This window comes from Bison bison, unplaced genomic scaffold, assembly GCF_000754665.1.
Source record: "Bison bison bison isolate TAMUID 2011002044 unplaced genomic scaffold, Bison_UMD1.0 scf7180017864240, whole genome shotgun sequence".
NCBI classification, from domain to species: domain Eukaryota; kingdom Metazoa; phylum Chordata; class Mammalia; order Artiodactyla; family Bovidae; genus Bison; species Bison bison.
This window is the reverse complement of record NW_011494812.1, coordinates 2,530,915-2,558,136: the sequence shown is the minus strand read 5'-3', so window position 1 is coordinate 2,558,136 and position 27,222 is coordinate 2,530,915. Positions and strand designations below refer to the sequence as shown.

General features: G+C 40.1%; 1 protein-coding gene across 7 annotated transcripts in view; it reads left to right on the top strand.

Moving 5' to 3' along the window:
- The first annotated feature begins 1,274 nt into the window (after window positions 1-1,274).
- Window positions 1,275-27,222, top strand: part of DCAF8 (DDB1 and CUL4 associated factor 8) — a 39,236-nt gene continuing 13,288 nt past the window's right edge. The window contains exons 1-8 of one of the 7 annotated variants that reach the window (XM_010846880.1): window positions 1,275-1,604; window positions 1,861-2,017; window positions 2,512-2,584; window positions 15,200-15,274; window positions 17,687-18,342; window positions 19,307-19,447; window positions 20,493-20,587; window positions 25,592-25,702. In XM_010846880.1, coding sequence (XP_010845182.1) covers window positions 15,226-15,274; window positions 17,687-18,342; window positions 19,307-19,447; window positions 20,493-20,587; window positions 25,592-25,702 — 1,052 coding nt within the window. In that variant the 5' untranslated portion in view covers window positions 1,275-1,604; window positions 1,861-2,017; window positions 2,512-2,584; window positions 15,200-15,225. Of the gene's footprint in view, window positions 2,027-2,511; window positions 2,585-9,553; window positions 12,208-15,199; window positions 15,275-17,686; window positions 18,343-19,306; window positions 19,448-20,492; window positions 20,588-25,591; window positions 25,703-27,222 lie in introns of those variants that run through there. The other 6 variants (XM_010846882.1, XM_010846879.1, XM_010846881.1 and 3 more) reach the window with 6 other exon arrangements.

Here is a 27,222-nt window from a genome sequence, read left to right as displayed (position 1 = left end):
CTTCGCATGAGGAGGCCAAAGTACTGGAGTTTCAGCTTTAGCATCATTCCTTCCAAAGAAATCCCAGGGCTGATCTCCTTCAGAATGGACTGGTTGGATCTCCTTGCAGTCCAAGGGACTCTCAAGAGTCTTCTCCAACACCACAGTTCAAAAGCATCAATTCTTCGGCGCTCAGCCTTCTTCACAGTCCAACTCACATCCACACATGACCACAGGAAAAACCATAGCCTTGACTAGACGGACCTTTGTTGCAGGATACTATTATAGCTGGCATGGTTAAGAGTTGTCTCTCTGAGGAAGGAGTATTTGAGTAGAGATCTGATTAAGTGGACAGAACAAGTCTAGTAAAGATCTGGTAGGTGAACATTCCAAGAAGACGGAACAAGTGCAAAAGCCCTCGGGCTCTTCATACTTTGGTCAAGAGTGACAACAAGAAGGCCAAAGGGCTAGAGCAGGGTTAAAGCTAAGTAGTATCAGAGAAATAGGAGCAGTATCATGTAGGGCTTTCCTTGGAGGCCCTTTTGAGCATTTTGATTTTTATTGTGTGATGGGAAGCTTTTGAGCGAGTCATCTGGCTTACATTTTAAAAGGTCAATCTGACTGCCCTTATTTAACTAGTTGGGCAATAATGGAAGTAGACAAACCAGCTTGGCATCTGTTGCAATACTCCAGGTATTATAATAATGACTTATAATAGGAATGTAGCGGTAGAAGAGGTGACAAGGAGCCTTGCACCCTGGCCTTCCGGTCACCCCCGACCCCAACCCTCCATCCCCGGCATGGCAGCTAGGTGTAACCTTTTCACGGGTCTTCTGCACGCTTCCTTCAGGTGTCAGAAGTAGGCAGAGTGAATACCTCCAGTCCCATCCGTGGGAGTCTTCAACGCACTACCCTGCTTCAGAGAGCCTCTTGAATAGCTTAGCTGCATCTCAGGCTTCTTAAAAAATGGAGGCTCCCAGGGGTAAATAGCTCTCAGAGGTATAGAAACCACTTAACAAGGTCCTCAAAGGAAATGGGCTTTCAGAAGAAATCTAGAGACAGCTGCTTGTTCCAAGTATTCAAAAACGGGGGAAAATGGAAGTCGTTCAGAAGGTTGCCTGCCAGCCTGTTAGAAATGAAGTTGATTTCCACCACAATTCTGGGAGGCCGTCTACCTTTTGAGTATCACGAGCAAAGTGAACCCCCAGCAAAACTTCCAAAAGCCAACTTTCCCTCCTCAGTAATGCGCACGCGCCCCTCGCTCCGTTTTCCGTTGACTTTAAGCCCCGCCCCCTATGCGTCCTTCGAGGAGGGTTGGGAGCCCAGAGCTTGCGCGACCACTTTCCCCCAACCTTCTCCAGCACAGCGTCGCAAAGGGGCCGGAAAGCGTGGCGGCGCAGGCGCAAGCGCAGAGAGCGGAGGCGGTGGTGGTGGCGGCCGCTGGCCAGTGTAAGATGGCGGCGGCGTTGGTGGCGGCAGTGGACGGGGCGGCTGGGCCCGGAACAGTTGGAGCAGCCGCTGGCAGAAGGATGACCCAAGACGGGAAGCGGGCTGCTGAGCCTCGCCGGCTCCCGTGCTTGTAACTGCCCCAGCAGGACATCCCCCCCTCCCCCTTGACCTACCCGGTCCGTGTCTCGTTCCGGCTTGGCCTGACCCCTTCTCCCCTGGCCCAAACCCCTTCAGGATGGGTTTGACTCCTTTCCCAAGCTCCCAGGGCTCAGGTCTTTTCCCCATGACCCGAGTCACCGCTGGGAGGACTGGCTGCCCTTCCCTCAGGTCAGCCCCAGGGTTGCCCCTAGGAGCCTGCCCCACAGTCTGCAGGACCTCTCGCTTCGTCGGGTGACTCATTTGTGTGCGCTCCCCACCCCACCCCACCTTTAGATTGAGGGACGCGGCTCCCCTCGTGTTTCCCCGTAACCTCGGGGCCACCGCGCAGTGTGTCCCCCTCCCCCATCTCGAGTTCTCGGGCCCAGCACCTTGTACGGAAGGCCGAGGTTCAAGAACCCGGGAGTCAGTTGTTGCCGTCTTTTCCTGTCCGGTTTGTAATGTAATTCTCGTAGTCTGCCTCCCTTCACCCCTAAATCTTTGAGGACACCCTAGAACGGTGCCGTTTGGTCCCTGTTAGTTGGAAAGCATCTGGTGGTTTGAATTTCTGACTCATGCGATTGCTGCTGGAGTCTGTAAACAAACCGGCACCAGCGCGATCACGCTCTCTGCGGGATTTCCCCCCTGCTCTGTGGCTGCTTGTTGAGAGGTTTGCTTATGGGTTAGCTTTGAAAAGATTCAGGTTTTACTTTCCAATGAGTTTTACATTTTAGCAGAACTAGGAGATTACTTGCCTGGTTCGTTTCATTTCTGTAACAATGTTTGAAAGTTACTTCTTTAGTAGTCAGATAAATTTCTGTGGTTCTAAATAGTTCGACGAGGTCTGAAAAATACTAACATGTATTAATACTTTTTTATTATATTACAATTTTTTATTATGTTTAGTAGAAGAGACACCTTTGCCACTTAAACTTTAACTTTTCTCAGTCCTTCAGTGAATCTGCAGACCTATTTTCTCAGGAGCTCAGCCTGACCCTACTTCAGTGATAAAGGAGGAAAGGTGAGTAGGAGTTGAAGGCATTTAAATTCCTGAGTTCAAGACATACCCTACTCTGGTGCTCAAGTGCTGACCACTAAAGTCATAAAATTCCTTCCACTGTTTCCAAAGAGTTGGGGTATTGTTCTTGGCTTTGTTCCACGTCTGGTAAAATTACTTTTGCAAGTTTAATTGACTCTAGGCTTCTTGACTTTCTGTCCTAAATGGTTGCTGCTTATCTTCACATGACTCCTGTTAAGCCTAGAAGTGAATGTCTCTTCCTCTTTATTCATTTGCCTTGCGTTTTGCCTTTGTGTTTCTTACGCTGTTAAAAGCTGGGAATTAGTTTGCCAGAGTTCTCTTTAGCCCTTTGTCAAATCGATTCTCTTTGCCTCTTAGGGCTTTGGATTGTCATTTCTTGCTATTTAGGGGAACATTTAGCTGCTTTTAACTAAAAGCTAGTGAATCCTGAGTGATACTGCCTTTAGTTGGTGTCTAAGTTCATCCACCTCAGAATTCTGGTTTCAGGACTTAGAGATAAGTTTTGAGTGGAAAAAAGACCCTACAAAACAGTGGTGCTCTTTTATATCTGATCTGAAGAATTCTTATTTAGCAGAGGAATCATCCTATGCATTCAGCAGCATGGGCCAGTGCCACAGAGGGAGTTAGGACATACTAGTGGTAAATGTAATTTTTGTAAAGATTTTGGATTCCTAGTAGCAGAGAATAGTACTATGGTTGAGTTTCATGGAATGTGATGGAAGAGTTGAGTGGCTCTGGAAGGTAGACCTGGCTGATTCTTCATATGTTTATGGTTTGTAGTAGGAAGAGGTTGAGTGTGACACTGGTGAGTTTTATTCCACATGGTGTTCTGTGTAGAAATTGCTTATTAGGAGCTGAAATAAGGTCATTGGCAGTATGTGTGTGTATCAATAAAATGAAAAATACAGTCTTTAGAACTTGATAGGTCTGGGTTTAAATACTGTACTAAGATTTATTAGCCATGTAACCTTGGGCAAGTCACTTAAACTTTTCTGAGTCCTTTCTTAATTTCTGCCTCTCTATAAGTGGAATAATACAGCTTATGTCCTAGAGTCATTGTCAGTATTGTGTGAGGAAACTCATATAAAGGTCTTACATTATGCCTAGCACAAGATAGACACTAAAAAAATTTTCTTTACACATCATTGATACAGCTTTAAATAAGTTGTATGTTAGTGTCCTCTTCTTTGCATTTTACTTTTGAACGTGTTTTCCTGGTAATTTTTTCAGATTCATTTTTAATTGGCCAGCTTAGATGTGTTCTTTGTAGGTGCCCACCTAGGTTGCCTTTTGATCGTGGTTCAGGTCATTCTGGTGGGAGTTCAAGACCAGAGAACAGCAGGAATATTAGATGTTGATGTATGTGTCTTTCTAAATTCATTCTCAAACTAATGATCAGTAACTTTCCTTTATTCTTTGCTCCTACCTCTTGGTCTCCCTTTTAGCACACCTAATCAGAGTTTATATAATTCCTTCCCTTCCTGATTCAATGTTGCTCACCACCTCAGCTCCAGCTACCGCTTATGCCTTTTTGTTTTTGCCACAGAAAGAACACATTTTTTTCCAAGCCGTTGGGCTTTGCAGTGATCCTCATCAATAGCTTATCAAAGGACTAGACCATGAGGGACTTCCTGGTGGTCTAGTGGTTAAGACTGCGCTTCCTTTTCAGGGAGTATGGGTTTGATCCCTGGTCAGGGAACTAGGATCCCCATGGCCAAAAAAACAACCCTGGACCGTGAAAAAGTCTCCTTTCTTATTGAAGTGAATCTGGGCTAGGAAGTCAGGAATGCAGTGTTTATTTCATCTCCCCAACTTGGCCATCTTAATATAACAGCAGAGATGAAAAGTTTTTAACCTTCTCTTGTTGGCTTTCATTTCACATTTTTTTTTTTTTTGAAATTTTGTCAGAATTTTTATTTTATTTATTTATTTATTTTAATTGGAGGCTAATTACTTTACAATATTGTATTGGTTTTGCCATACATTGACATGACATATATCTTTGAGGGAGGTAAGGGCACATGAAAATTAAGAAAATGTTGATAACATTGCGATGAAAGCAACTGTATTCATTCAAGCCAATGATCAACTTAAAGTTAACCAACTTTCATTACTACCATCTAGGGTCTAAATACTCTCTCTTGAAAGGTAAAAACTCTTGGGGTGAAGGATAGTAACGTGCACTTTATTATTTGTGTTTTGGGTTTTTTTGAGATCTAGAGTTCTGTGTTGAGTAGGGCAGGAGCAGGTGTGGGAGGAGAAAAGGAACTATGTTGAAAGAGCCCAACTTTGTTCCTTATTACTCTATGTGCTGGGTAAGGGCCTCCGCCCACCATCACCACCACCAGGAAGGGCTTCACATTTTATGCTCCAGGTGACACCTGTGTGTACAGTGAAGCAGTATTTGTAGTCTCTGGACCACAATTCTAAAATTCGTGTATTTCTGAGGATATTTTATATTTCAGGATGTTGCATAAGAATTGTTGCATCTTGCTAGGAAGTATTTCCTTCTGTGGCTGCAGTAAGAGGCTAGTTATGCTTATGATCTTAGTTCCCACCACCAACCTGACAGGGCATTTTATACAGCAACTTATTAAATGTGTAAGAATCAGTCTCCGTGACCTTTAGTTTTGATCAGGATCAACCTAAGACAGAATCGTGTCTTCAGAGAAAAAAGAAATGTCTTTTTATTACCTTTTAAAAACCGTACTGGCATTTCAAAAGCAGACATGCTCTAGTAGAAGACATTCTATAGAAGTGTGCCCTGTTGTGGGAGACTGAGGTCTTCAAAGTTTCATGCTCTAGGTCCTGTGTTCTATCAGATGAGTTAAAGGCTTTTAAATAATGAAGTGACTGGTTGACCTTTGTTTTCAGTAGATAGGTTTATTTCTGGATTATTTCTACTGTGGAAAAGTTACTCTAAACATGTCTAGTAAATGTTCAGAGTTTCTATAAAAGAGTTATCCAAACAGCTTTTTATTGCATCCCAGTGGTGTTAGAGTTAGTTTTTAAGATTGAATTAATTTTTTTTTTAAAGCAGATTATTGGTGAGCCAAGATAATCTGTTATTTACCCTCACCCATTTGGAACCCAGGCAACTGAAGGAATTGAATCAGTGGCAGTCATGGAAGTAATGACTGTGCATATTTTAGTCTCAGAGCCCAAAGGCAGTGATTTTAGATTAGCTTTATAGTAATGCTGAAAACTTTTCATCTCTCATTTTCATGAGTAAACTTCATCACTCTTAAAATTGGTCAGAAAAAGGGGTTACCTGTTCTTGTTTACTGATTCAGTTATTCTTAGAGTGAGAAGAAAGTCTTGAAAGGTCTTTAAAGATTAGAGTGTGATGCATTTTATGAATTTGTCACTTCTTTATATAACATTTAAAAAAAAATTCTGCCTCTACAGAACATAGTTTCTGGGCCAGAAGTTCAGTTTCTCAAGTATTACCTTTATCCAAGGAAGGTATATGCCCAAGATAAGCCAGTGAACTAAAGCTGTCCTGAATTTGCAAATAGGGCATGATAAGTGATTAAATTGACAAAGATGACATCTTATTAATGGAATGTAGTATGTCTAATAGATTGGGTTATTGTAAAAAGTTTCATCGTATCTAAGAGGTTAAATATTTGCTCTTATCCTCTGAGGATACTATTTAAGGAGGTCTGGGCAAGTTCTAATGTGAAGCATCCATGTTGCCTCACGTGTCTTTTTTTTTTTTAAGTTAGCCATCTGGAAAGCTATTATAGGATTTACCTCTAGTGGTAGCCAAGAGGCTATATTCCTTTGGTGTTTGAGCATTGCCACATTTTCAGGTATATTTGTAACCTTACTCAGGACCCACATTATACTCTCGCCTCTAGTTTCATTCAGATTGGAGGGGATGTCTTGATGTTTTTAGCCTCTCCTTATTGTTTTAAGTTGTACCCTTTTATCTCTCTGGTATACTTTTGAACAATTTTAAGAAAAAATTTAAAATGTGAAAGGCAAAAACAGGTAATGGGGACTGGATTCTGATGTAAATACAAATCATTTCATAGTAACACTATGTTTAATAGTGTTAGTAACAAATGTTTAAGTATAAAACATTTCATAGAAACACAATGAAATTTCCTAAGTGATTTTCCTTAAAATTATTTAAATTGAGGTGAATGTTGTTATAAAAAGTTCCTTAGCTCTGCTGCTGCTGGAGATAGCACTTAGCACATTCCTAACATACCCTGAAATACTGTTAGTAGAATTAAAGTCAATAAACTATAAACACAGGGCACTTGGTGTTACCAACAGGGAGAGAAGGCATTCATTCCAGTGGAGGAACAGAGTTCCTTGTTTTTAGTATAGTTGATGTAGGACTTATGTTCCCCCTCATCATTTGTGATGATTGCTTTGAAGTTTTCACCTTGGCTATCTTCTGACACTTCAAAAGGCAGGAGAACTTAAAGAGACTTAATGTGGTGGGCTCTTGGGTGTATTGCTTTACCGTAGTTCGTAGAACATGAATGTGCTCATAGGAAGGTATTAACAGAGCTCTCTGAATTCTTTTTTTTTTTTTTTAGTTTGGGTGTGCCAGTCTTAGTCATGGCGTGCAAATTCTTAGTTGTGGTATGTAGGATCTAGTTCCCTTACCAGAGATCGAACTTGTGCCCCCTGCATTGGGAGCCCAGAGTCTTAACCACTGAACCACCAGGGAAGTCCCTCTCTGAATAGAATTCAGAGAACAGTATTCTCTGAATACTTTAAAAGACCAGTGATATAGCAGGTAAGCAGATTTCATAGACTTGGAACTATGTCTTAATTTGTGTACAGTGTTTGGAGGATCATTGTTGAGTGGTGAAGATGCCTAGGCTTCTCTAGAAAACGCAGTCTGGAACCAGAGATGAGAAGCTAGAAAATTAATATAAATGCCTGACACGTATAGACAGCCAATTGCAAATACCATGTTTAATCCTCCAAACCATTTCTTCAGGATAATGGTATTGTCCCATTTTATAAAAAGAGAAACAAACTCACAGGTAGGTGGTAGAAGTAAAATTCAAACCCAAGTCTGAGTAACACCAAAGCCCTTTTCTTTTCATTATACCATATGCTGTCTTTAAGAACCAGGGCTCTTCAATGCCAAGTGATGAAGCAACTTGAGCTGAAAGGTAGAATTCAGTGCTGCTTACAAAAGTGTATTTAAAGTATAAAAGGTCGGTCCAAATGATAATATGAATGAAAACATTTTTTAATTGTTGACACATAGATCTCAGATTATCATTAATTGGTAATCTAATAAGTTTTTTATGGGAATAATGTTAATGGACTTAATGGAAGAGATAGCTGAATCTTTTATGATACTTGAATAGGGAGAAAACCAGCATTTTCCCTCAGTTCCTGAGGTGATCCCACAGAGAAGCGGCTGCTCATTGAGCCAGACTGTCAGTCCCGCCCTGTACAGTGCTGCTCACGTTGGTCCCCTTCTGTTCATGTCTTCTGCCATCCTCTGGATACAGGGTCTCATTGCTTCTAACTTTGGCAACTTTGTGATAGCTTTTTTAAAAAATATTTCATGTGTGTCTTTTTAAGAATTATTTGTTACAATGTTTAATTACACTGGGTCTTGGTTGCCGCATGTTGCCGCATGTGAGCATTTCTGTAGGGGTTACTCTTTGCTGCCCTGTGAGGGCTTCCTTTGGCAGAGCACAGGTTCTAGGCGCACAGGCTGAGATGGTGGCACACAGACTTAATTGTGCATCAGCATGTGGAGTCTTCCTTGATTGGGGATCAAACCCATGTCGCCTGCATTGGCAGGCTGATTCTTATCCACTGTGCTACCAGGGAAGTCCTTTGATAGCTTTTAAACTGGTTTCTCCCTTTCTGTCTATCTTGTCATTCTTAACCAAATCTTCCTGATGCCTAACACACACACACACTCACTCACTCATTCTTCCACTGTGCTACCAGGGAAGTCTTTTAAACTTGTTTCTCCTTTTTCTGTCCATCTTATTATTCTGACCAAATCTTCCTGATGCCTAACACACACACACACACACACACACACACACACACACACACACACACTTCTCCCTTTCTGTCTATCTTGTCATTCTTAACCAAATCTTCCTGATGCCTAACACACACACACACACACACACACACACACACACACACACACTTTTCTCCCTTTCTGTCCATCTTATTATTCTGACCAAATCTTCCTGATGCCTAACACACACACACACACACACACACACACACACACACACACACACGCTTCTTAACTGATGAACTGTTTCCCCCTGAAACAATATAATCCTTATTCTGTTGAACTATAACAATATTCTATTTATTTTTTCTTTTTCTTTCTTTTTTTTCATTTTTTTCTTTTTTTCCCATTTTTTGGCTGCACCACGTGGCTTGTGGGATTTTAGTTACCCAACCAGAAATTGAACCTGGGCTATGGTAGTGAAAGAGCAAAGTCCTAACCACTGGACCACCATGGAATTTCCTATCTTTTTTTTTTTTAATGGTACTAACACTTGTGTCTCTTATATCATAGTTGTATACCTGTTTTTCCTAATTGATTATTGGCTACAAAAGGTATTATGACTGCCTTGTTTGTATTTGTAGCTCCTGTCTTGCCTTGTACATTGTTGCATTACTAGCATGTCTCAGTACAAATGGGCCACTGGGTGGTGCCAAAGGCTTATAATTTAGATAAAAAAGGGAGGCTCAAGCTGCTGTATGGTTAGCCGGTACTGTTGCTTATTCTGCAGGATAGGAATAGAGATTAATTTCCCTGATCCCAGAAACATTTATAGTTTCTGCTCCTCATTCCAGCTTACCAGAGGAGACAGTATAGTGTATTTATTAATAACACCTCCAACTACTTTAATAGAGAGTAGCCCAGTACTAAAGGCTTGCCTCGCTATAAACATATTTTATATAGTATGAGTTTCAGCTTCCTTGGAGTCATTCTTTGAATTTCAGACCCTAAGGTTCTCTGTCTGATTAATAAACACTGTACTATTAGAGTCGGGCTGGCAGCTGGGGTTGGGAAGGTTGGCTTGGAGAAGTGTTTACTGTAAAGTAGAAGAGTAGTAAGGTAAGGAGAATGAATTTAAATGAGTCATTTCAGTTTGAAAGCAAAAACTGGGTATGGAGAATGAGTAGTACTGGTTGATTCCAGATGGACTGTGGGGACCCAAGACTGAAAAGCAAATTTGTACTTTGGATGGAGATCAACCCTGAACAGCTGTTCAGTCATGAGTGGTATGGGACATCTGTCCTCCCAAGAGGAACTAGGGATTGTGTGGCTCTCAGATATCTGTCTTACTAATAATTGAAGTAGTTTCTACCGTCACCTTTCACTTTCAGAGGAAGTTCTGAGACCTTGTCTCATTTAAACATGGGTGTCTATGTAAGAAACTTGGGAACTTAAGTTGCAGAATGAGACATGCCACATGAGACAGCTGGATGGACCCAAGAGAATGCTGGGATTATGTAACTCAGGAGAACTCACTGAACCTAAGTGCAAGTCTTAGTAAAGGTATCAGGAACAGTAATATTATTTAGAAATGGAAACTGAGGTAGAGTAGAGTTATCAGACCGTTTTCCGTAGACCCTAGACTCCAAATGGATTAAAGTGAACTTGAAAGAGAAATTTTTGAAATTTCTCTCAAGGTAGAAGGCATATGTATACAAATTAATAGTACAACTACTATAACTACTTTGGACTACTTTAAGCTTCTGATATTCTTAGCTGTCACCTAGACTAGGGTTGAAGACTTTTATGAGTTCAGGATTTATCTTACATTTAATGGGTTCTGATAAGGCAGCTTTGTTTGCAACAAAAATTCTTCCATGTTTTAATTTTCAGGCAAGAAGACCTGACATTTTGCTCTCATTTATTGTGACCTACTGACCACTATTAGGTAGCTTCTATTAATAATCACAAGCTCTAGAGTCTAGTATTTTTAATTGTTGGGTTGTATCTTGTCATTTAACACTTTGCATGAATCTCCTCCCCCTCACCCCCTTTCTCTTTTCTGGCCAGATTGATTGATAATTTACATACAGTAAAATTTGTCCTTTGTTTCATTGACCTATTCTGTGAATTGTAACAAATGCATAGTCACGTGACACCACTGCGATGAAGGCACAGAACATTTTCATCTTTCCAAGAGGTTTTCTCACGCCTGTTTGTTGTTAGTTCCTTTTCCCCAAATCCCAGCAATGACTCTCTGTCCCTGTGGTTTATCTTTTCCAGACTGTCCTATAAATGAAGAAATACTATGTTAACTGAGTCTTGCTTCTTTCACGTAGCATAACGCATTTGGGATCCATTCATGTTGTGTTTCAGTAGTTCATTCTTTTTATTGCTCAGATGTAGCCTATTGTGTGATGGACCATAGTTTGTTTATCCATGACCTAGCTCAAAAACACTTTTTAGTTTTTGATGGATCTAAGTAAAGTCACTTAAAACATTTACATTTAGATTTTTAGATGGATCTTTTCATTCTTAGTTTCATTTTTCTTTAGTACGTACCTGGGTAGGATTCCTGGGTTGTATGGTAAGTGTATGTTTAACTTTATTTTTAAAAACTGCCAGACCAACCATTTTCCAAAGCAACTAACTACCGTTTTACATTTCTCTGTGCGGTGTGTGAGAGTTGAGTTACTCTACCCTTTGTTAGCACTTGATAAAGAAGACTTTCATTATTATTATTTTTAAAATTTCAGCTATTTTAATAGGTGTGTAGAGGATTCTCATTGTGGTTTTAATTTGAATTTTCCTAATGACTCATAATGTTGATCATCTTTTTCAAGTGATTGTTATTTAGGTGTGAGACTGTAAATATGTTCCTGTTGCTGTCAAACATGTCTTTTGCAGATATTTTCTTCCAGTCCATAGCTCATCTTTTCATTTTTTAACAGTGTCTCTTGAAGAGTAGCTTTTTAATTTTGATATATGCAGTTAATTAACTTTTTTTTTCATGGCTTTTGCTTTTTTGCCCTGTCTTAAGAAATATTTGCCTACCCCAGTGTCACAAAGGTTATCTACTTTGTTTTCTTCTGGAAGTTGTATTGTTTTAGCTTTTACATTTAGGTCTGTGATTCATTTTGAGTTAGTTTTTGTATATCGTTCAGTGTACAAATTGAGTTTCTTTTTTTACATTTGGATGTCCTGTTGTTCTAGTATACCTGGTCTCTTGTATAGCTCTTGCTTCAGTGTTAGAATAAGAAAGCAGCCCCAGTGGTTTTAAACAAGAGCTGTTTGGTGCTTCTTGCACAGATTCCTCTTACATCCTGGATTAACTCCCCCTCTTCTTGATTTTTAGCTAATATTTTATCATGTATTTGGTCAAAAATTTAAGGCCTTTTTAAGACAGGAAAAATCTCAGTCGTTAGAATTTCTTGGGTAGAAATTAAAATGACACCTGGGTCTTTTTCACCATCCCCCATAGTTTCCTCTTTAACCTTCCCTTCGGCAGGGGTTATGGTTATTTTTAGAGCACAGGCAGTAGAGCTAGTCTGATTAACTCTCCCAGCTACCTGGGCCAGTGAGCTCTTCCAAACTCAGATTGGTTTGCTCTGGACTGGATTTTACATGGAAAATGATCAAGGTAAAAACAGTGGATTTGTTGGGAATGGAGTGCATTAAAGAATAAAAGTAATTTACGTTGGGGTCAGATATGGTTCCCAAACTCAGATCATAAAATAAGATTGCATTTTTTGGTGATGGTAGAAATTCTAGCGTGACTCGTATACCTAAGACCTAAGGAACAGTCATAGCACTTTAGCCTGCTTTAATTTGGGCACTTACTCTAATTTCTGCCATAGTGTTGAGATGGTTTTAAGTTTCATTTTGACAGACAGTTATATAATAACAACTCATCCCAAAAGTAATTGTAGTTTTATCACTGTCATCATTTCTTGGCTTTTTAGAGAAGCAGTCCCCCAGAATGGGAATGTATATACCCCATGGGGTATGGAGGGCTTCCCTTGTGGCTCAGCTGGTAAAGAATCTGCCTGCAATGTGGGAGACCTGGGTTCCATCCCTGGGTTGGGAAGATCCCCTGGAGAAGGGAAAGGCTACTCACTCCAGGATTCTGGCCTGGAGAATTCGATGGACTGTATAATTCATGGGGCCACAAAGAGTCGGATACGACTAACTTTCACTTCACTTCACATGGGGTATGGAAGATGATCCAGTGGTGTATAGGGAAAGAACATTGAAATTTTTGTTTTTTTTCCTAGAAAAATCAAGCTCAATAATTAATGTGAATTGATTAAATGTGGGTTCATGTGCAGAGTTTTCACTGATAGACGTTCATAATCAGTTTTGAGATCACTGCTGTAAGAACATCCTCTGCAGAAGTTTTGACATATAATTCTGCTTAATTGTACTATCTCTGTAATTACTGTTTTACAAAAGAAGAAAAGGAAGCCCAGAGAAGATTAACCAGCACATCCAAAGTCATGTCACAAAGTTTGTTAATAAACTTAGCTAGTACTAGAACCCTGCACTTCTGATTTTCTGCCTATGACTAGTTTCACTAGACTCTGTGGCCCCTAAAATGTGACCTTTAGAAGCTATCAGCTCAGTGATTAAACAGAGTTGACATAGACTATGTTCTGTTCTGAATTTAGGAGTAAATTCTGTCAGCTTTTTTCTTCAAAGAAAAGATCCCTCCTTGCAAGAACCTTAAACCAATTTCCCAAAAGGCAGATGTTCTCTGCAACTTCTGGGTATAGGTTGAACCCCATGGCTCTCCTTTTCTGAGAAGTGGTTCTCAGAGCTAGGTAAGCATCAGGCATTTGGCTCCTCCGGCCCAGCAAATGTTTTCTAGAGCCATTATGAGACTGAAGTTCAAGCAGTCTGGGCTTCTGTAGAAGTTGATGAGATTGAGTTTTGAGATAAGGGTCTCTAGAGCTGCTTTACTACTTTCCTAGGAGTGGATATTAGTGAGGTGGGAAGTAAGGTGTGGTTGACAGTTTTGATTCTTGAAATGAAAAAACAGTTCTGTTAGCAGTTGACCATAAGGTACGTCGATGACTTTAGGTTTTAATCTTAAAGTAGTACAACTATTTTTCCATGCTCCATAGACTTTTGCAATTAATGTAATTAATTTAAGCCCTAGGTGGGGAAGAAGATACTGCTGAGTTACCAAAGAATATACACAGGGACAACAGAGACGAAAAAACAAGTGTTGTGTGAGGAGAACACTGTACAAAAATACATCATTGAAGTAGGAGGAATAAAACAGCCTGTTCTGCAAATAGCTCTTCTGTTTTTCTTTATGTGGCTTCACAGATCTGTTTTTTGTTGACATTGTCTTTCATCATCACCATTCCAGGTGTCCCTCCTTCAAATTCAGCCTCAGTCCTGCTCTTGGATTATTTCTACTGCCTCGTCCTGGCCTAATGTGAGCAAGTTTTGGGCAGCTGTCTCCTGGCAGAGGATACTTTTTTTTTCCTTTGAAGCAACTTAGATTTCTGTAGAGAGAGTAGGGGGTAAGGATAAGGATGGGGCTGCTTCTGGGATAATTGTTATGGGAATGAAAGGGCTGTTGAAAGATTAGAGGCCAGTGTGCCTGGGTACAAGGACTGGAATCATAATCATACTTTGTCTTTTACCAGTGCCTTTTGTCCAGGGCACTGAAAGGGCTTTACAGAATTCTGGTCTGAATAATATTCTTTGCTCTTTGGAATTTGCTTGAGGTGGGAGTGAGGCCCTGAAAAAATAATGACTGTATTAAAGGAATATAAAAGGAATAAAGTTAGGTACCCCAGTTCCTAGTTAGGGCCTTGCTAAACAGACAAATTTGGTGAAAGTTGGTGGAACTAGGTGAAATAGTGTTTGCCATTTTATGAAATGGACTGAGATGGTTTTAATGGAAATGTTGCTCTTTTCTTCTCCAGCTTTGCATTTGATGACTGACTAGTCGTAAGGGAAAGAAAAAACTTTTAGGTTCTTTTTTAGGGGTAGGGTGCTTCTGGGTTCTAATTTGACTCTGTTTTTTATAATCCTTAGTTTGTATCTGTGCCTGTAAGTTTGAAACTAGGCATCTGAATAGCCATAAAGCTGAAGGTGTTATACCAAAAGCTCAGTCTCTTCTATCTCGGCTGTTTTGTGTGTAAAAGGATACTCATTCTGACCCACCTCTTCATGTTATGAAGACAAATGTTTTATAAACTTTGTGGATACATACGGTGAATATTTACAACAAGATTTTTGCCTAAGAGGGTAGTGCTGAAGCTAACTTTCTTTGTATTAAGACTGCTCGCTTGCAATACCTGTCACTTGATATAGACCTGCTGTTCCAAGATTTATTTCAGTTCCTCTTCCCCATCTGAAAAATCACTGCCAGTTACTTGTTAAGGTAAAAAGATGGCAGTTGGCCTGCCAAAGATACGTCCCTTTATGGAATTTAGACATGGGGGGATACTATCTGACATAATTTTCAGCAACTGAGAAGCCCTGTTGAGCACACACCAAAAAATCATTTTTATAGAAATGACAAAGGCTGTACATCGCTAAATCTCCTGGTGCCTTTTATCATCTTTCCCAGATTGTTTCCTAATTTTTTCATTTTCTTCCTCTCCTCAATCCAGGCTGGCTACAGTAAATATCATTCAAGATGTCCAGCAAAGGGAGCAGCACAGATGGCAGAACAGACTTAGCTAATGGTAAGGGACCAGAACGAAGGTGAAGCTATTTTCGCTGTCGACTGAAAAGAGAATGGAGACCTGGATTTTAAGGGAGGGAGTGAACTCTTCCTGTGCTGTTTTGAGTGTTGAAAGTACATAGGAAACACCTTTTTGTTTCTGGTACTTTTGTTCCTTCAACTTTTATCTTGATTGTTTTCAGAAGATCAGTAATGGAGTTGTGCCTCTAAGAGGTCAAGTGGTTTGGAATTCTGAAAGTTTGTAAGGGTGGACAAGACCTAGGAGATGCTGTTAATAAAGGAGGAAAAGAAGATCTAATTGGTGGTGGAACCAAGGTAGTTGTTGGGAAGGCAAGACCTCCCCGGTTATAAGGAGAGGTCTCTTTCCATGGTAGATCATAGTTCAATAGATTAGATAAGAGATGGTTATAAATAACTGGGATTAGGGCTTTTTTTCTTTCTTCCTTTTTCTTCATTTCTTTTTCTTTTCTTAGGAAAAACTATTAAATCACTGGGTCTAGGGCATATTTGAAGGCAGAGTATCAATATTCTAATAGAATATAGCTACCACTGGGTCATTTGACCAGTGCATCAACTCGGAGCCAACTTTGAAGCTAGAGAAAGTCCTTCAGAAGAGTTACAGTTGGGCAGTACAGAGTCCAGTATTCCTTAGCACCTTGTGGGTTAGGATTATAGGCTAAATTCTAGTTGATGTAATTGGTAGAGCAGTGAAGTGTTGAGTAAGGGAAGGGGAGATTTTCAACATGCTGTTTTTCTACCCCTTTTGTTCTTTTCTTAACACTGCTGCTCACTTATTTTCTGTAAAGGAGAGTGATTAAGATTTTTCACTGGGCTTAGTTGAAAGACACAGGATTCTAGAGGGGTTTGAGATACAGAATTGGAGTTTGGCCATTAGCTAGATCAGGGATTGCAAATTATGGCCTGCAGACTTCTATTTTTGTAGTTTATTGGAATTCAGTCATGCCCCATTTATTTACATAGTATTTATGGTTGCTTTTGTGCTACAACATGGAGTTGAGTACTTGTGCCTGTGAAGCCTAAAATTTTTATTATTGGGCCTTTTATAGAAAAAAATTGCCAACTCTTAGCTGTATCTGGGCATTGACTATTAGCCTCTAACTGAGCTTGTGATATGCTCTGGCCCTTATCTTAAAGTGGTGAGGCCCCCAAAGTCATCTTTGTTTGTTAATCATAATTTTAACAATATGTGCTAGGAAGTTTGATGTATTATTTTTTTTCTTCTCCCCAGAAGTGATGGGTGTGAAATTTTATGCCTTGTCACTACTCCCAATCTCAAACGCAGTTTCATTTCAAAAACCACATGTATTTATCTTTTTCACTGCACACAGGAGCCTCAGCAAATGTAGTTCCTAGAAGCAAATTGCTGCACTTTTCCTCCTTCCAGTTCCTAGCCGTTTTCACACTGTACTCTAGTTGAAGTGCTTTTTGAAAACAGATGTTTATGAGTCTTCCAACCTTTCGTCACTACTTGAACCAAAACCATATGTGTTTATCTGTTTTCCGTAATAGACTTTGTCTAAGAGTTCATTGAGAAGATATGTCATTGCTTCAAAGAGCTTCAGAAATCACTGCTCTTACCCAGATGACTAAGCAAGAAGACACTCCCGTTTTGAACCCTTAGACCATCAGTGTGGTACTGGGGTTGAATAGCTATCCCAGGGTCACACATAGCTGGTCAGCCTTTCCTCATAGCCTGTGCTTCTGGCAGGATAAAATTTGTAGTCATCTGAGGAAAGGAGGCCATAAGCAGTGTTTAAAATTCTCATTTGCCCCCTCCTTTCTTTACACCTTGACCTTAGTTTGAAAGTTGTAGCCCTGTGGGCTCCAGAACATTGCCTGAGTGTTCACTGGTATATAATTTGGCTGTTAGATAGGAGAATTCAGTATCTGACTGTTGGGAATTATATTGCTCAAAGTGACCCAGTTACTGTATAACTACCAGTATGGCAGACCTAGAATGTGATAAACTTTTCTTTTCAAGCCAATTCATGCTGGGGATGGCTGTTCTTTTTCCTTATATTCAGTTTAATTGCTATAACTAATGGATGCCCATCTAGCAAAACAGAGCCTAAGGTAGTTAGGCTCAGGCATACTTTAATAAAATCTGCCAGTGCTTTGCTTCTTGAGAATTTATATAATCTTTGGTTGTCCTGCGGTTCTCATTTGTGTGTCTTGCAGTTCTTTGTGGGTATCTCTGGCTTTAATCTTTTCAGGATTCCCTCTTAGAAGGTACTCTTTATAAGCATTTGTAATGAAAACATTTTTGATCAGTGTTGGTTTATGGGTCTCATGATGTGATGATTTTTTTAGACTATGGAGAGGAAATCCTTCTGGTCACTGTCTTATTTCCTTATTTTGCCCCCTCACCTACCCATTCCTTACTAACATGCAGGAAGCCTGTCTAGCAGTCCAGAGGAGATGTCTGGTGCTGAGGAGGGGAGGGAGACATCCTCAGGCATTGAAGTGGAGGCTTCAGACCTGAGCTTGAGCTTGACCGGGGACGATGGTGGCCCCAACCGCACCAGCACAGAGAGTCGAGGCACAGATACAGAGAGCTCAGGTGAAGACAAGGACTCTGACAGCATGGAGGACACCGGCCATTACTCGGTCAATGACGAGAGCCAAGTCCATGACCGCTCGGAGGAGGAGGAGGAGGAGGAGCATCCTCGTCGTCGTGTGCAGCGCAAGCGGGCCAATCGTGACCAGGACTCATCAGACGATGAGCGGGCCCTGGAAGACTGGGTGTCCTCAGAGACATCAGCCCTGCCCCGACCTCGCTGGCAAGCCCTTCCTGCCCTTCGGGAGCGGGAGCTGGGCTCAAGTGCCCGCTTTGTGTATGAGGCTTGTGGGGCAAGAGTCTTTGTGCAGCGTTTCCGCCTGCAGCATGGGCTTGAAGGCCATACTGGCTGTGTCAATACTCTGCACTTTAACCAACGCGGCACCTGGCTGGCCAGTGGCAGCGATGACCTGAAAGTGGTGGTTTGGGACTGGGTGCGGCGGCAGCCAGTATTGGACTTTGAGAGCGGCCACAAGAGCAATGTCTTCCAGGTGAGGCAAGGGAACAGATTGGCAATTGAGAAAATCAGGCATGAGTTAGACCTGAGCTGCTGCTGAAGTAAGAGTGATAGTGAGTGGTGGTAGGAATTAGATATCAGGAGTTGGTCATACCTTGGCTCCCATAATGACTTAGAAGAGTTAAATACACTGAAAGACTCATGGTGATCTGTTGTTTCCTTGAGCACAGAAACTGTTAGAAGCCTCGTTATATAGGAAGGGTGTTTGGAAATCATCAGGAAGGCACTAATGCCGTGCTCGGAGGCATATAATATAAGAACAGAAAGAGGCTCTTGAACCAGACTACTGAGTTTAAATCTTGGCCCAAACCCTTAACTAGCTGTGTGATTATGGGCAAGTTTATTTAACTTCTGTCTTTCAGTTTATTTGCCTTTAATTTAGGACTGATAACGTACAGGGTTATGAAGATTAAATAACAATAGAAGCTAAGCAGTTAGAACCGTGCCTGGTACTTAATAAATCATTGATAGATAAAGTTAGCATTTTTATTCTCTGGAAGTTTTACTTAGCAGCACATCCATCATATAGTACTAGACCTTTATCCCTAAGCATGTTCTCTTTCCTTTCCCAGTATCCCCTCTGGTTTCCTTTATCTTTGTAGCAAATTTTTGTTGACTTCTTGAATCAAGGAAGATTCTTCTCTGTTTTTCCCTTACCTTTCTTTCTTACTGGGTTAGTCCTAGTTCACCTGAGTACTTAACCTAAACCAGTTCAACCTTCCAGAATCAACAGAAATGCTCTCATATTAGAAATTCTTTCTCTTCTCCTTTAACCCTCGGAAGAAATTGAACTTGAGTCAGCTGTACGAGAGCAGGAGGTCTAAGTTTCCAGCTGTTGTATAGCAAAAGGGGATGATTTGGGATTGTCATCATGTTTTTACCTCTCGGATTCACTCCTTCAATTTCTCTTGTCCTGTTTTTTTTTAATTAACATCCAGGCCAAGTTCCTTCCTAACAGTGGTGATTCTACCCTGGCCATGTGTGCCCGTGATGGACAGGTTCGGGTAGCAGAGCTGTCTGCTACACAGTGCTGCAAGAACACAAAGCGTGTGGCCCAGCACAAGGGAGCATCCCACAAGGTAAGTAAGCCCTTGTCCCAAAGGTTGTACATTTTAGCTCTTCCGTGGATCTCAGCCAAGGGCCTCCAGTATTTCTGTCCACTGTGTCCCCTTTGTTATGGATACCTGCGTCACTTCTTTCAGTCCTAAGACTTGTAAATAAGATTGGAGAAAAAGCAGTCTCCCAGAACTTCTCAGAATCTTGCACATGCAGCATTCACCTGATTATCCTTAACTCCTAAGCTGAGCCATGGTTGGTTTGGAGATCCTCGAGGCCCCCCCTTTGCCTCCCAAGCATTTAAAATTTGCCCTTACTGTATTTGGAACATTTTAACAGTTCAAAGGTGCTAGCTGTTGGCTTCTCATATGTGAGAGCTCCAACTTTCCTGTCCACAACACTCAGTGCATAAACAGCACTATTTCTGGAAGCCCTATTTAGAGCTGGGAATATAGGCCAAATAGTCATGGTGGCAGGCAGTGAGGAGCCAAGAACTGCCTAGTCTCAGAGTAGGCACTGTTTTCTTCCATGCCATGAAAAGATCATCCTCTCTTTTTATAAACCCTGCACAAATATATAGGTGGACCTGAATATATATAAAATATATAGCTTTTCTTGCCCAGATGACTCAAGAAATGTGAAAATTACCTATTTCTTTGATTCTTAAGACTACTAGTTAGACAACTAACTTTTAGGACTAAGCTCTAGAGAATGAAACTTGGGTGCCATTTCTCTCCCCACCTGAGGGTGTGGAATTGATTTGAGAATGAGCCCTAATGGCAGTGTTTTCCTTTGGTGTCACTGTTCAAATCCCCTGGAGACTTAAAGTAGCAAATCACCTGTGCTTTTGACTTGTATAGAATAAACAAGCTGTAAGTAATTCACACACAAGAGACAGTGGGCTTATTAAATTACCTTCTTTCCTGAGATTTTACAACAAAAAAAGCTAGGTATTTGTCTTGCTGAGACATGGTAAATGCAGCCCTTCATAAATATAAAGGAATGAACTAGACAACCTTTAGTTTTAATCTTTTAGAAACCTTATCCTTTCTCTTTTTTCTCCTTCAGCTAGCCCTGGAACCAGATTCTCCCTGTACGTTCCTGTCTGCCGGTGAAGATGCAGTTGTCTTCACCATTGACCTCAGACAAGACCGACCAGCTTCGTAAGTATAGCAGTAGTATTTTTACAGAATTTGAATTTCTTGACCTTGAAAGTATTGCAGATGTCCTAGGTTTTAAAGATATTACACATGTCCTGGATAATTCTCAACTAAACACAAAGAATAGTTCCTTTGTGTTTATAATAAGAAATGGATTAGTTTAGGGAAATTCCTTACTTTGTTGTTTATCTGTTTCTCAGCAATAAAGTACTATTCAGCTTAGCTTCATTTCTAAAGCAGAGTTCAGTTATCTTATTATATTGTGGGCTGTAATAACTGGATGATCTTCTAGTTCATTTGGGTGCCGCTGAGTTTCCCCACAAGAAGCACATTACTGGCAGCTTAGAGGTATGCTCATGTGTAATTTTCACTTCAGTTATGTATAGAAACATAAAAATTAAATGGTGATTCTTAAAAATATTGGTAGTTGTAGTAGAACTCATCATATCATAGCTCATTTTTACATGAATCTGAGACTAATGGGTAAATTATATCTGCTTTTAGCTGTGTGATACCATAGAAAGAGCATAGCGTCTTGTTTGTATCCAGGCAGACCTAGGTCAGATATTAATTTGGGCATTACTAGTAGTGACCCATGTAACCTTTCTGAACTTCAGGTTCTTCAGCCTCGCTGTGGATATAGTCAGTCAGTCTCATTCTCTCTCTCTCTGGTTTCTGTGAGGATTACTGATAAATGTGTTTGATACCTCAGCGTAGTGTGTGGCAGTGTGGTGGCTTTTTTTCTTTTTTGACTGCACTGTGTCGTCGTTGCTGCTGGTTTTTCTCTAGGTGCAGTGAGCGGGGGCTACCCTCTGGTTGCGCGTGCAGGCTTCTGTTTGTGGTAGCTTTTCTTGCTGTGGACCGCGGGCTCTGCGGCACGTGGCTTCGGTAGCTGTGTCCGAGGGCCCGGTAGTTAGGTTCCTGGGCCCTAGAGCACAGGCTCAATAGTTGTGGTGCGCGGGCTTAGTTGCTCTGTGGCATGTGGGCTCTTCCTGGCTCAGGGGTCAAACCTGTGTCTCCGCACTGTCCGGTGAATTCTTTACCACAGAGCCACCAGGGAAGCCTGGCACCGTGGTTATACCTGGTTAAATTGTAGCTGCTAATTAGTTTACTTTTTTCATTTTTATTGCACTTGTAAGAAAACATGTGTGGATGCAGTAATGAAGCACATGGACAAAATGTAAATGCTGCCTCATGTATACCTCCCCTGCCTCCCACTTTCCTAGCTGTTGATAACTATTGTTAAAAATTTTGAGTGCCTTTTCAGTCCTTTTTATGTACATTTACGTATCTTTACTATATACATATATGCTTTTCCCTCCAGTGTGGGATAATTGTATGTGTATATAAACTTGCGTGTATGTTATGTTCTTGCAATTTGCCTTTTTCACATTATAATGCATTTTGGAGATATTTCTACGTCAGACCAAAAAGGCCTACCTCATTTTTAACCATGACATATATATCATAACATTGGTGTACCACAGTTTGTTTAATGATGACCTAGTTGATAGATTATCTAGATTATTTACTGTATTATTCATTTAAAAAAATTATATATATTGTTTGTTTTTTAAAAATTATATGTTTTTGTTTTTTAAAAATTATATATTGTTTGTTTTTTAAAAATTATATATTGTTTGTTTTAAAAATTATATATATAATTTTTAAAACAAACAATACAGTAAATAATCTAGATAATCTATCAACTAGGTCATCATTAAACAAACTGTGGTACACCAATGTTATGATATATATGTCATGGTTAAAAATGAGGTAGGCCTTTTTGGTCTGACATAGAAATATCTCCAAAATGCATTATAATGTGAAAAAGGCAAATTGCAAGAACATAACATACACGCAGGTTTCCCTGGTGCCTCAGAAGGTAAAGCGTCTGCCTGCAAGGCGGGAGACCCGGGTTCGATCCCTGGGTTAGGAAGATCCCCTGGAGAAGGAAATGGCAATCTACTCCAGCACTCTTGCCTGGAAAATCCCATGGACGGAGGAGCCTGATAGGCTACAGTCCATGGGGTCACAGAGTCGGATACGACTGAGCAACTTCACTTTCACTTTCATATATTTAATATGGAATACTGGAAGTCTACTATGGGACCACAGAGTATTCAACTGTACAGATCTTTCCCCCCCTTAAAAATTATCTTAACTCTTATAAGTGAATACCAATATTGAGTAAGGGGTATTACTGATTTTTACAAAGCATACAAGTAAAATATATGTTAATTAGGTGATATAAACAGCTGATTATTATCAGACTTTTAGAGAGATTAGTATAGAAAAAGTTGTCTACAAAGTGGAAGAATTTAAAATAACTGGTTAAAGGATGGAAGTGTTTTCAGCTTGTGGAAAGGATATGTTGGTTATTGATGTAAAACTTCAAGAGGGTGAAGGTTGAGAGAGAACGAATGGACTTCTGGAAAGGGAACAGGCCTGGGTGATAAAGGTGCTACCTTCAGTCCTAGCATGTAGTTATCTGCCTTTGAGAAATCATTTAACCTCTTAAACTGAATGATGTTTGTTATTTTCAATTCTAAAGTTCTGTGGTTCTGTGATAATAATGAAACATTAGCAAGTTTTCCAGAGAGGAGTGGGAAGGGCAAAGATGGAAAACATGGTAGGAGTTTGTTTGGTCTGCTCTGGTAGAGAGTTGTGAAGCAGAATGAGATCCTCTGAATCAGATTCAGAGGAAAACTACTACTAACCCACAAGAAATTGGGAATCTGGTTCAAGTAATGGGCAGAGCACATGACTTTGGCAGATAATGGAATGTGTGATGAAATGTTGTAGGCAGAAAATCTGACTGAGAGTTGACCAGTAAATCTAGATGCGAGCAGTAATAGATGGGATAGAAATTAAACGGGGGAACGTAAGAGGAACTTATAGTAGGAGGGGGTCCAGATTCTGAGCTGGGAAAATAAGATACAGTGGGTCTTCAAGAAGTTTTTGCTTTAGGGGTTGAATTAGTGAAAGGCTGGAATGAGGTTGGAGGACTGAATGTGAAGGTCATGGCTAGAATATCTTAAGCTGGTGCCTTAACATCCGCTTATATGCTAGGCATTTTTGTATGAGATTGACATAGGGGAATATTTCCTTTTTGTATCCATAATAGCTGACTCTCTGGAAGCTGGTGGAATTGGCTAATGTCATAGGAAAAGAGATTTAGAGCTGTAGGGGGGATATTCCTTTAGCCAGTGAAAGCTGGTTTGAGATATTCTTCAAAAGAATCCTGTGGTTTGATCCATAATTTCCCTTTTTCTTAGAGCATACCTGCTCATTAAAACTGCAAGTTTTAAGGCAAAATTTGGTAAATTTGTTTCATATGATTTTGTCTGCTGCCTTGCTCTGGTGTCAAACCTTTTTTTCCCCTGCTACCATTATTAATCATATTTATACCTCTGCATTTTCCATGGAGAGCTCAAGGTACTCCATGTTTTTACATATTGGGAGAGAGAATTGTTTGTTTTAGGTGAATATATGGAGGCATGGAAAGATTGAGTTCTTTGTCAGGATTAGATGACAGTGGAGCTGTCATAATAACTTCATAATCTTTCACCTCGATTTCCTCATTTGGCTTCTGCATGGTAAACTTTATGGTTGTCTGAAACCCTCTCCCTCTGAAAAAATCCAGATTGCTTAGGAAATGAGACAGTACTCTGGAAAAGAGCAGTATCTACTCCTCTTCCTCTTCCTTATCTAAAACTCAGAGCTGCCTCTTCTCCATTGCTAATTTTGTTCCTGAAACTCTTTTTTGATTTGTTTTCTGCCTTGTGTTTTTGAGGGTTGGGTACATGTGTATTTATATTTTCCCTAATAACATTTATTTTTAATGACCTCTATACACTATTCTTCTAATGGAAAACTACAGAGATTTTAAAATTAAATATTAATAAAATTTCTCCTCTTTGCCTAGAACAGTTTAGGTTGGAGTGACTTTGACCATGTAGAGAGGATGCTAACATTTACAAAGAAACTTGTCATAATTATAGTTCTTTCTCTAAGCACCAGAAATGAACAAAAGCTTAGAATTAAAAATGAAAATTCTTCATAATTGCCAAAGCTTGGAAGCAGCCAAGATGTACTTCAGTAGGTGAATGGATAAACCATGGTAGACCCAGATAATAGATATTATTTGGCACTAAAAAAAAAACCAAGTCCAACCCTTCCTTTCCTGTCTTCTATAAATTTACTAATCCTTATGATGTCATATTTCATAGGTTGGACACTTCAATCTAGAAAGAGTAGTCATAGGGCCACCCTTAAGGTGGGACAAATTATGGAAATTTTATAAGGTTTCCTTGGGGTCCCATGCCCTCTTCAGAATCACCTGTTTTTGTAGTACAACCAGAAGAATAATTCAGAAATTATTTTCAGCCTTATAAATAGCTGTCTTCATAAGAATCTCCTCTCCTAGTTTTCTTCAAATAAGGGAACACTAATATTGTTTCCCTTTGGATTAACTGTTGATTGCCGTTTTTCTTCGTGCATTTTAAAACTGTGTTTTAAGTGATGCTTTTCTGAAATCTGGGAGGTAGATTTTGACCTTAAAGTCTTTTCTGTCCACTGTTCCTATGATTCATCCTCCTCTCACTCCCTGCTCCCAGATGATTGGAAAGATATATTTGTAAGTAAAAGGTGGGAAAATGTGGGTATTGTCTCTTTAATGGTTGGTTATCATCATATTGGACTCAGGCTGAGACTCTGGGAAGTGATACTTTCATATACCTTTAATTTTATACTTCTTGAGGAACACCATAAAAGTACTACATGTTTTATTCCATTTCCAAAGTAGCACTTAGTAAATATATATGGCAGTGGGTTATATTTTTCTTTTCTTGTTGCAATGTACAAACAAAACCACTTTTTTCTTTCTTTCCAAATGAAAATCTGTTTGGTTTCTTATTAGCTGTGTCTGCATTACTCTGTTTTCCCTTGCCATGACTGTCTGACTCTTTGGGAGAATATAACGTTTGTACTTTTCTACTCTTGAAGGAAACTGGTGGTGACAAAAGAAAAGGAGAAGAAGGTGGGGCTGTATACAATCTATGTGAATCCTGCCAACACCCACCAGTTTGCAGTGGGTGGACGAGACCAGTTTGTAAGGTGAGTCTGTGGCTGTTTTGCTTCTTTGAGAGTTTGAGATTGTGATGCATTGTGTCCTACCAGCTGTCCCTTTTGGAAAGGTATGAATTGCCTAGAAATCCATAAACCACCATCTTTCATTTTTTGCCATCTTCCAAAGAGTTTAAACTTCTGTGATGTATTCTGTTCCGTAATTAACATTCCCTGAGGGATGGCTTGACGTGTTGCGGATATTATCAGGTTTAAGGAAGTTTGATGAATTGACTGAGGTCTCCACCTAGTAGTTAGCGTAAACCCAGGTTTACTAGCAAGTGCTCTAGTTAGTAAATACTTTCCACCATTTTTCATATGTAAGTTAACATGCACTAGAAATCTTGAATACTGGTTTCAGATTCAGAACTGATTTATTTGACTTGGAAATTCTCATTGTGAACTTAGAGTTTTTGGCTCCTAGTATCCTGAACCACTTTTCTTTATCCTTAGTGATATTTTTGTTTTGAACATTTCTTGTAACATTGTCTATTGAGGCATATCCTAGGGGAAACAGAGCTTATGGATTCAGTCCATGACTACATGTGACTGCAGTTAGTTTCCTTGACCCTTTGTCACAGTTATATCCCATCCCTACCCAGTTGGTCTGTCTCAAGTATATTTTTTTAGTTGCCGAGGGATCGTCAGTTTGAAAGGGAGGAAAGAGATTTATAGAAAAATGAATGACTTTATGTTTTTCTGATAGTGGTGAAATACATGATCTTCCTTTTTAAATGAGAGGGTATTTTTTATAACTGCTGCTGCTGCTAAGTCACTTCAGTCATGTCCGACTCTGTGCGACCCCATAGACGGCAGCCCACCAAGCTCCGCCGTCCCTGGGATTCTCCAGGCAAGAACACTGGAGTGGGTTGCCATTTCCTTCTCCAATGCATGAAAGTGAAAACTGAAAGTGAAGTTGCTCAGTTGTGTCCTACTCTTTGCGACCCCATGGACTGCAGCCTACCAGGCTCCTCCGTCCATGGGATTTTCCAGGCAAGAGTACTGGAGTGGGGTACCATTGCCTTCTCCATTTTTATAAGTGTATTCTATAATTAATTTTATTAAGAATCACAGGGATGGACTAAATTTTTAGAAATCCCTGAGAGCCCTACAAGAGAAGTGGGAAACTTTGTTACTCTCTTCTTCCCCTGTTTTCATTGCCTTCTAAGTTCCTTTCCTCTATTGACGAATAGCAAATGTGTAGCAGTAGTTTTTTTTTTTTTAAAGGTAAGAAGCTGTTGATCCAAAAAAGGGTTTAGTTGTTGAAACTTTCAAGTGCTGCTTCCTCCAAAAAAAGCATTTACTGAAATTTCTAATTTGTATTTCCTGCTTGAGCTCTGGATTCATTGAAAAGTCTGTGAATTGAGATAATTCAACCACAAGGACCTTGATGTTTGGAGGAAAATGGAGGCATTGTCTGTATTGATAACTGCAATTGATAATGCCTTTATCCAAAGCTGATACTTTCTGAGGGTTAGAATGGGGCTGGAAATTTGTTTCAGTGTTTCGAT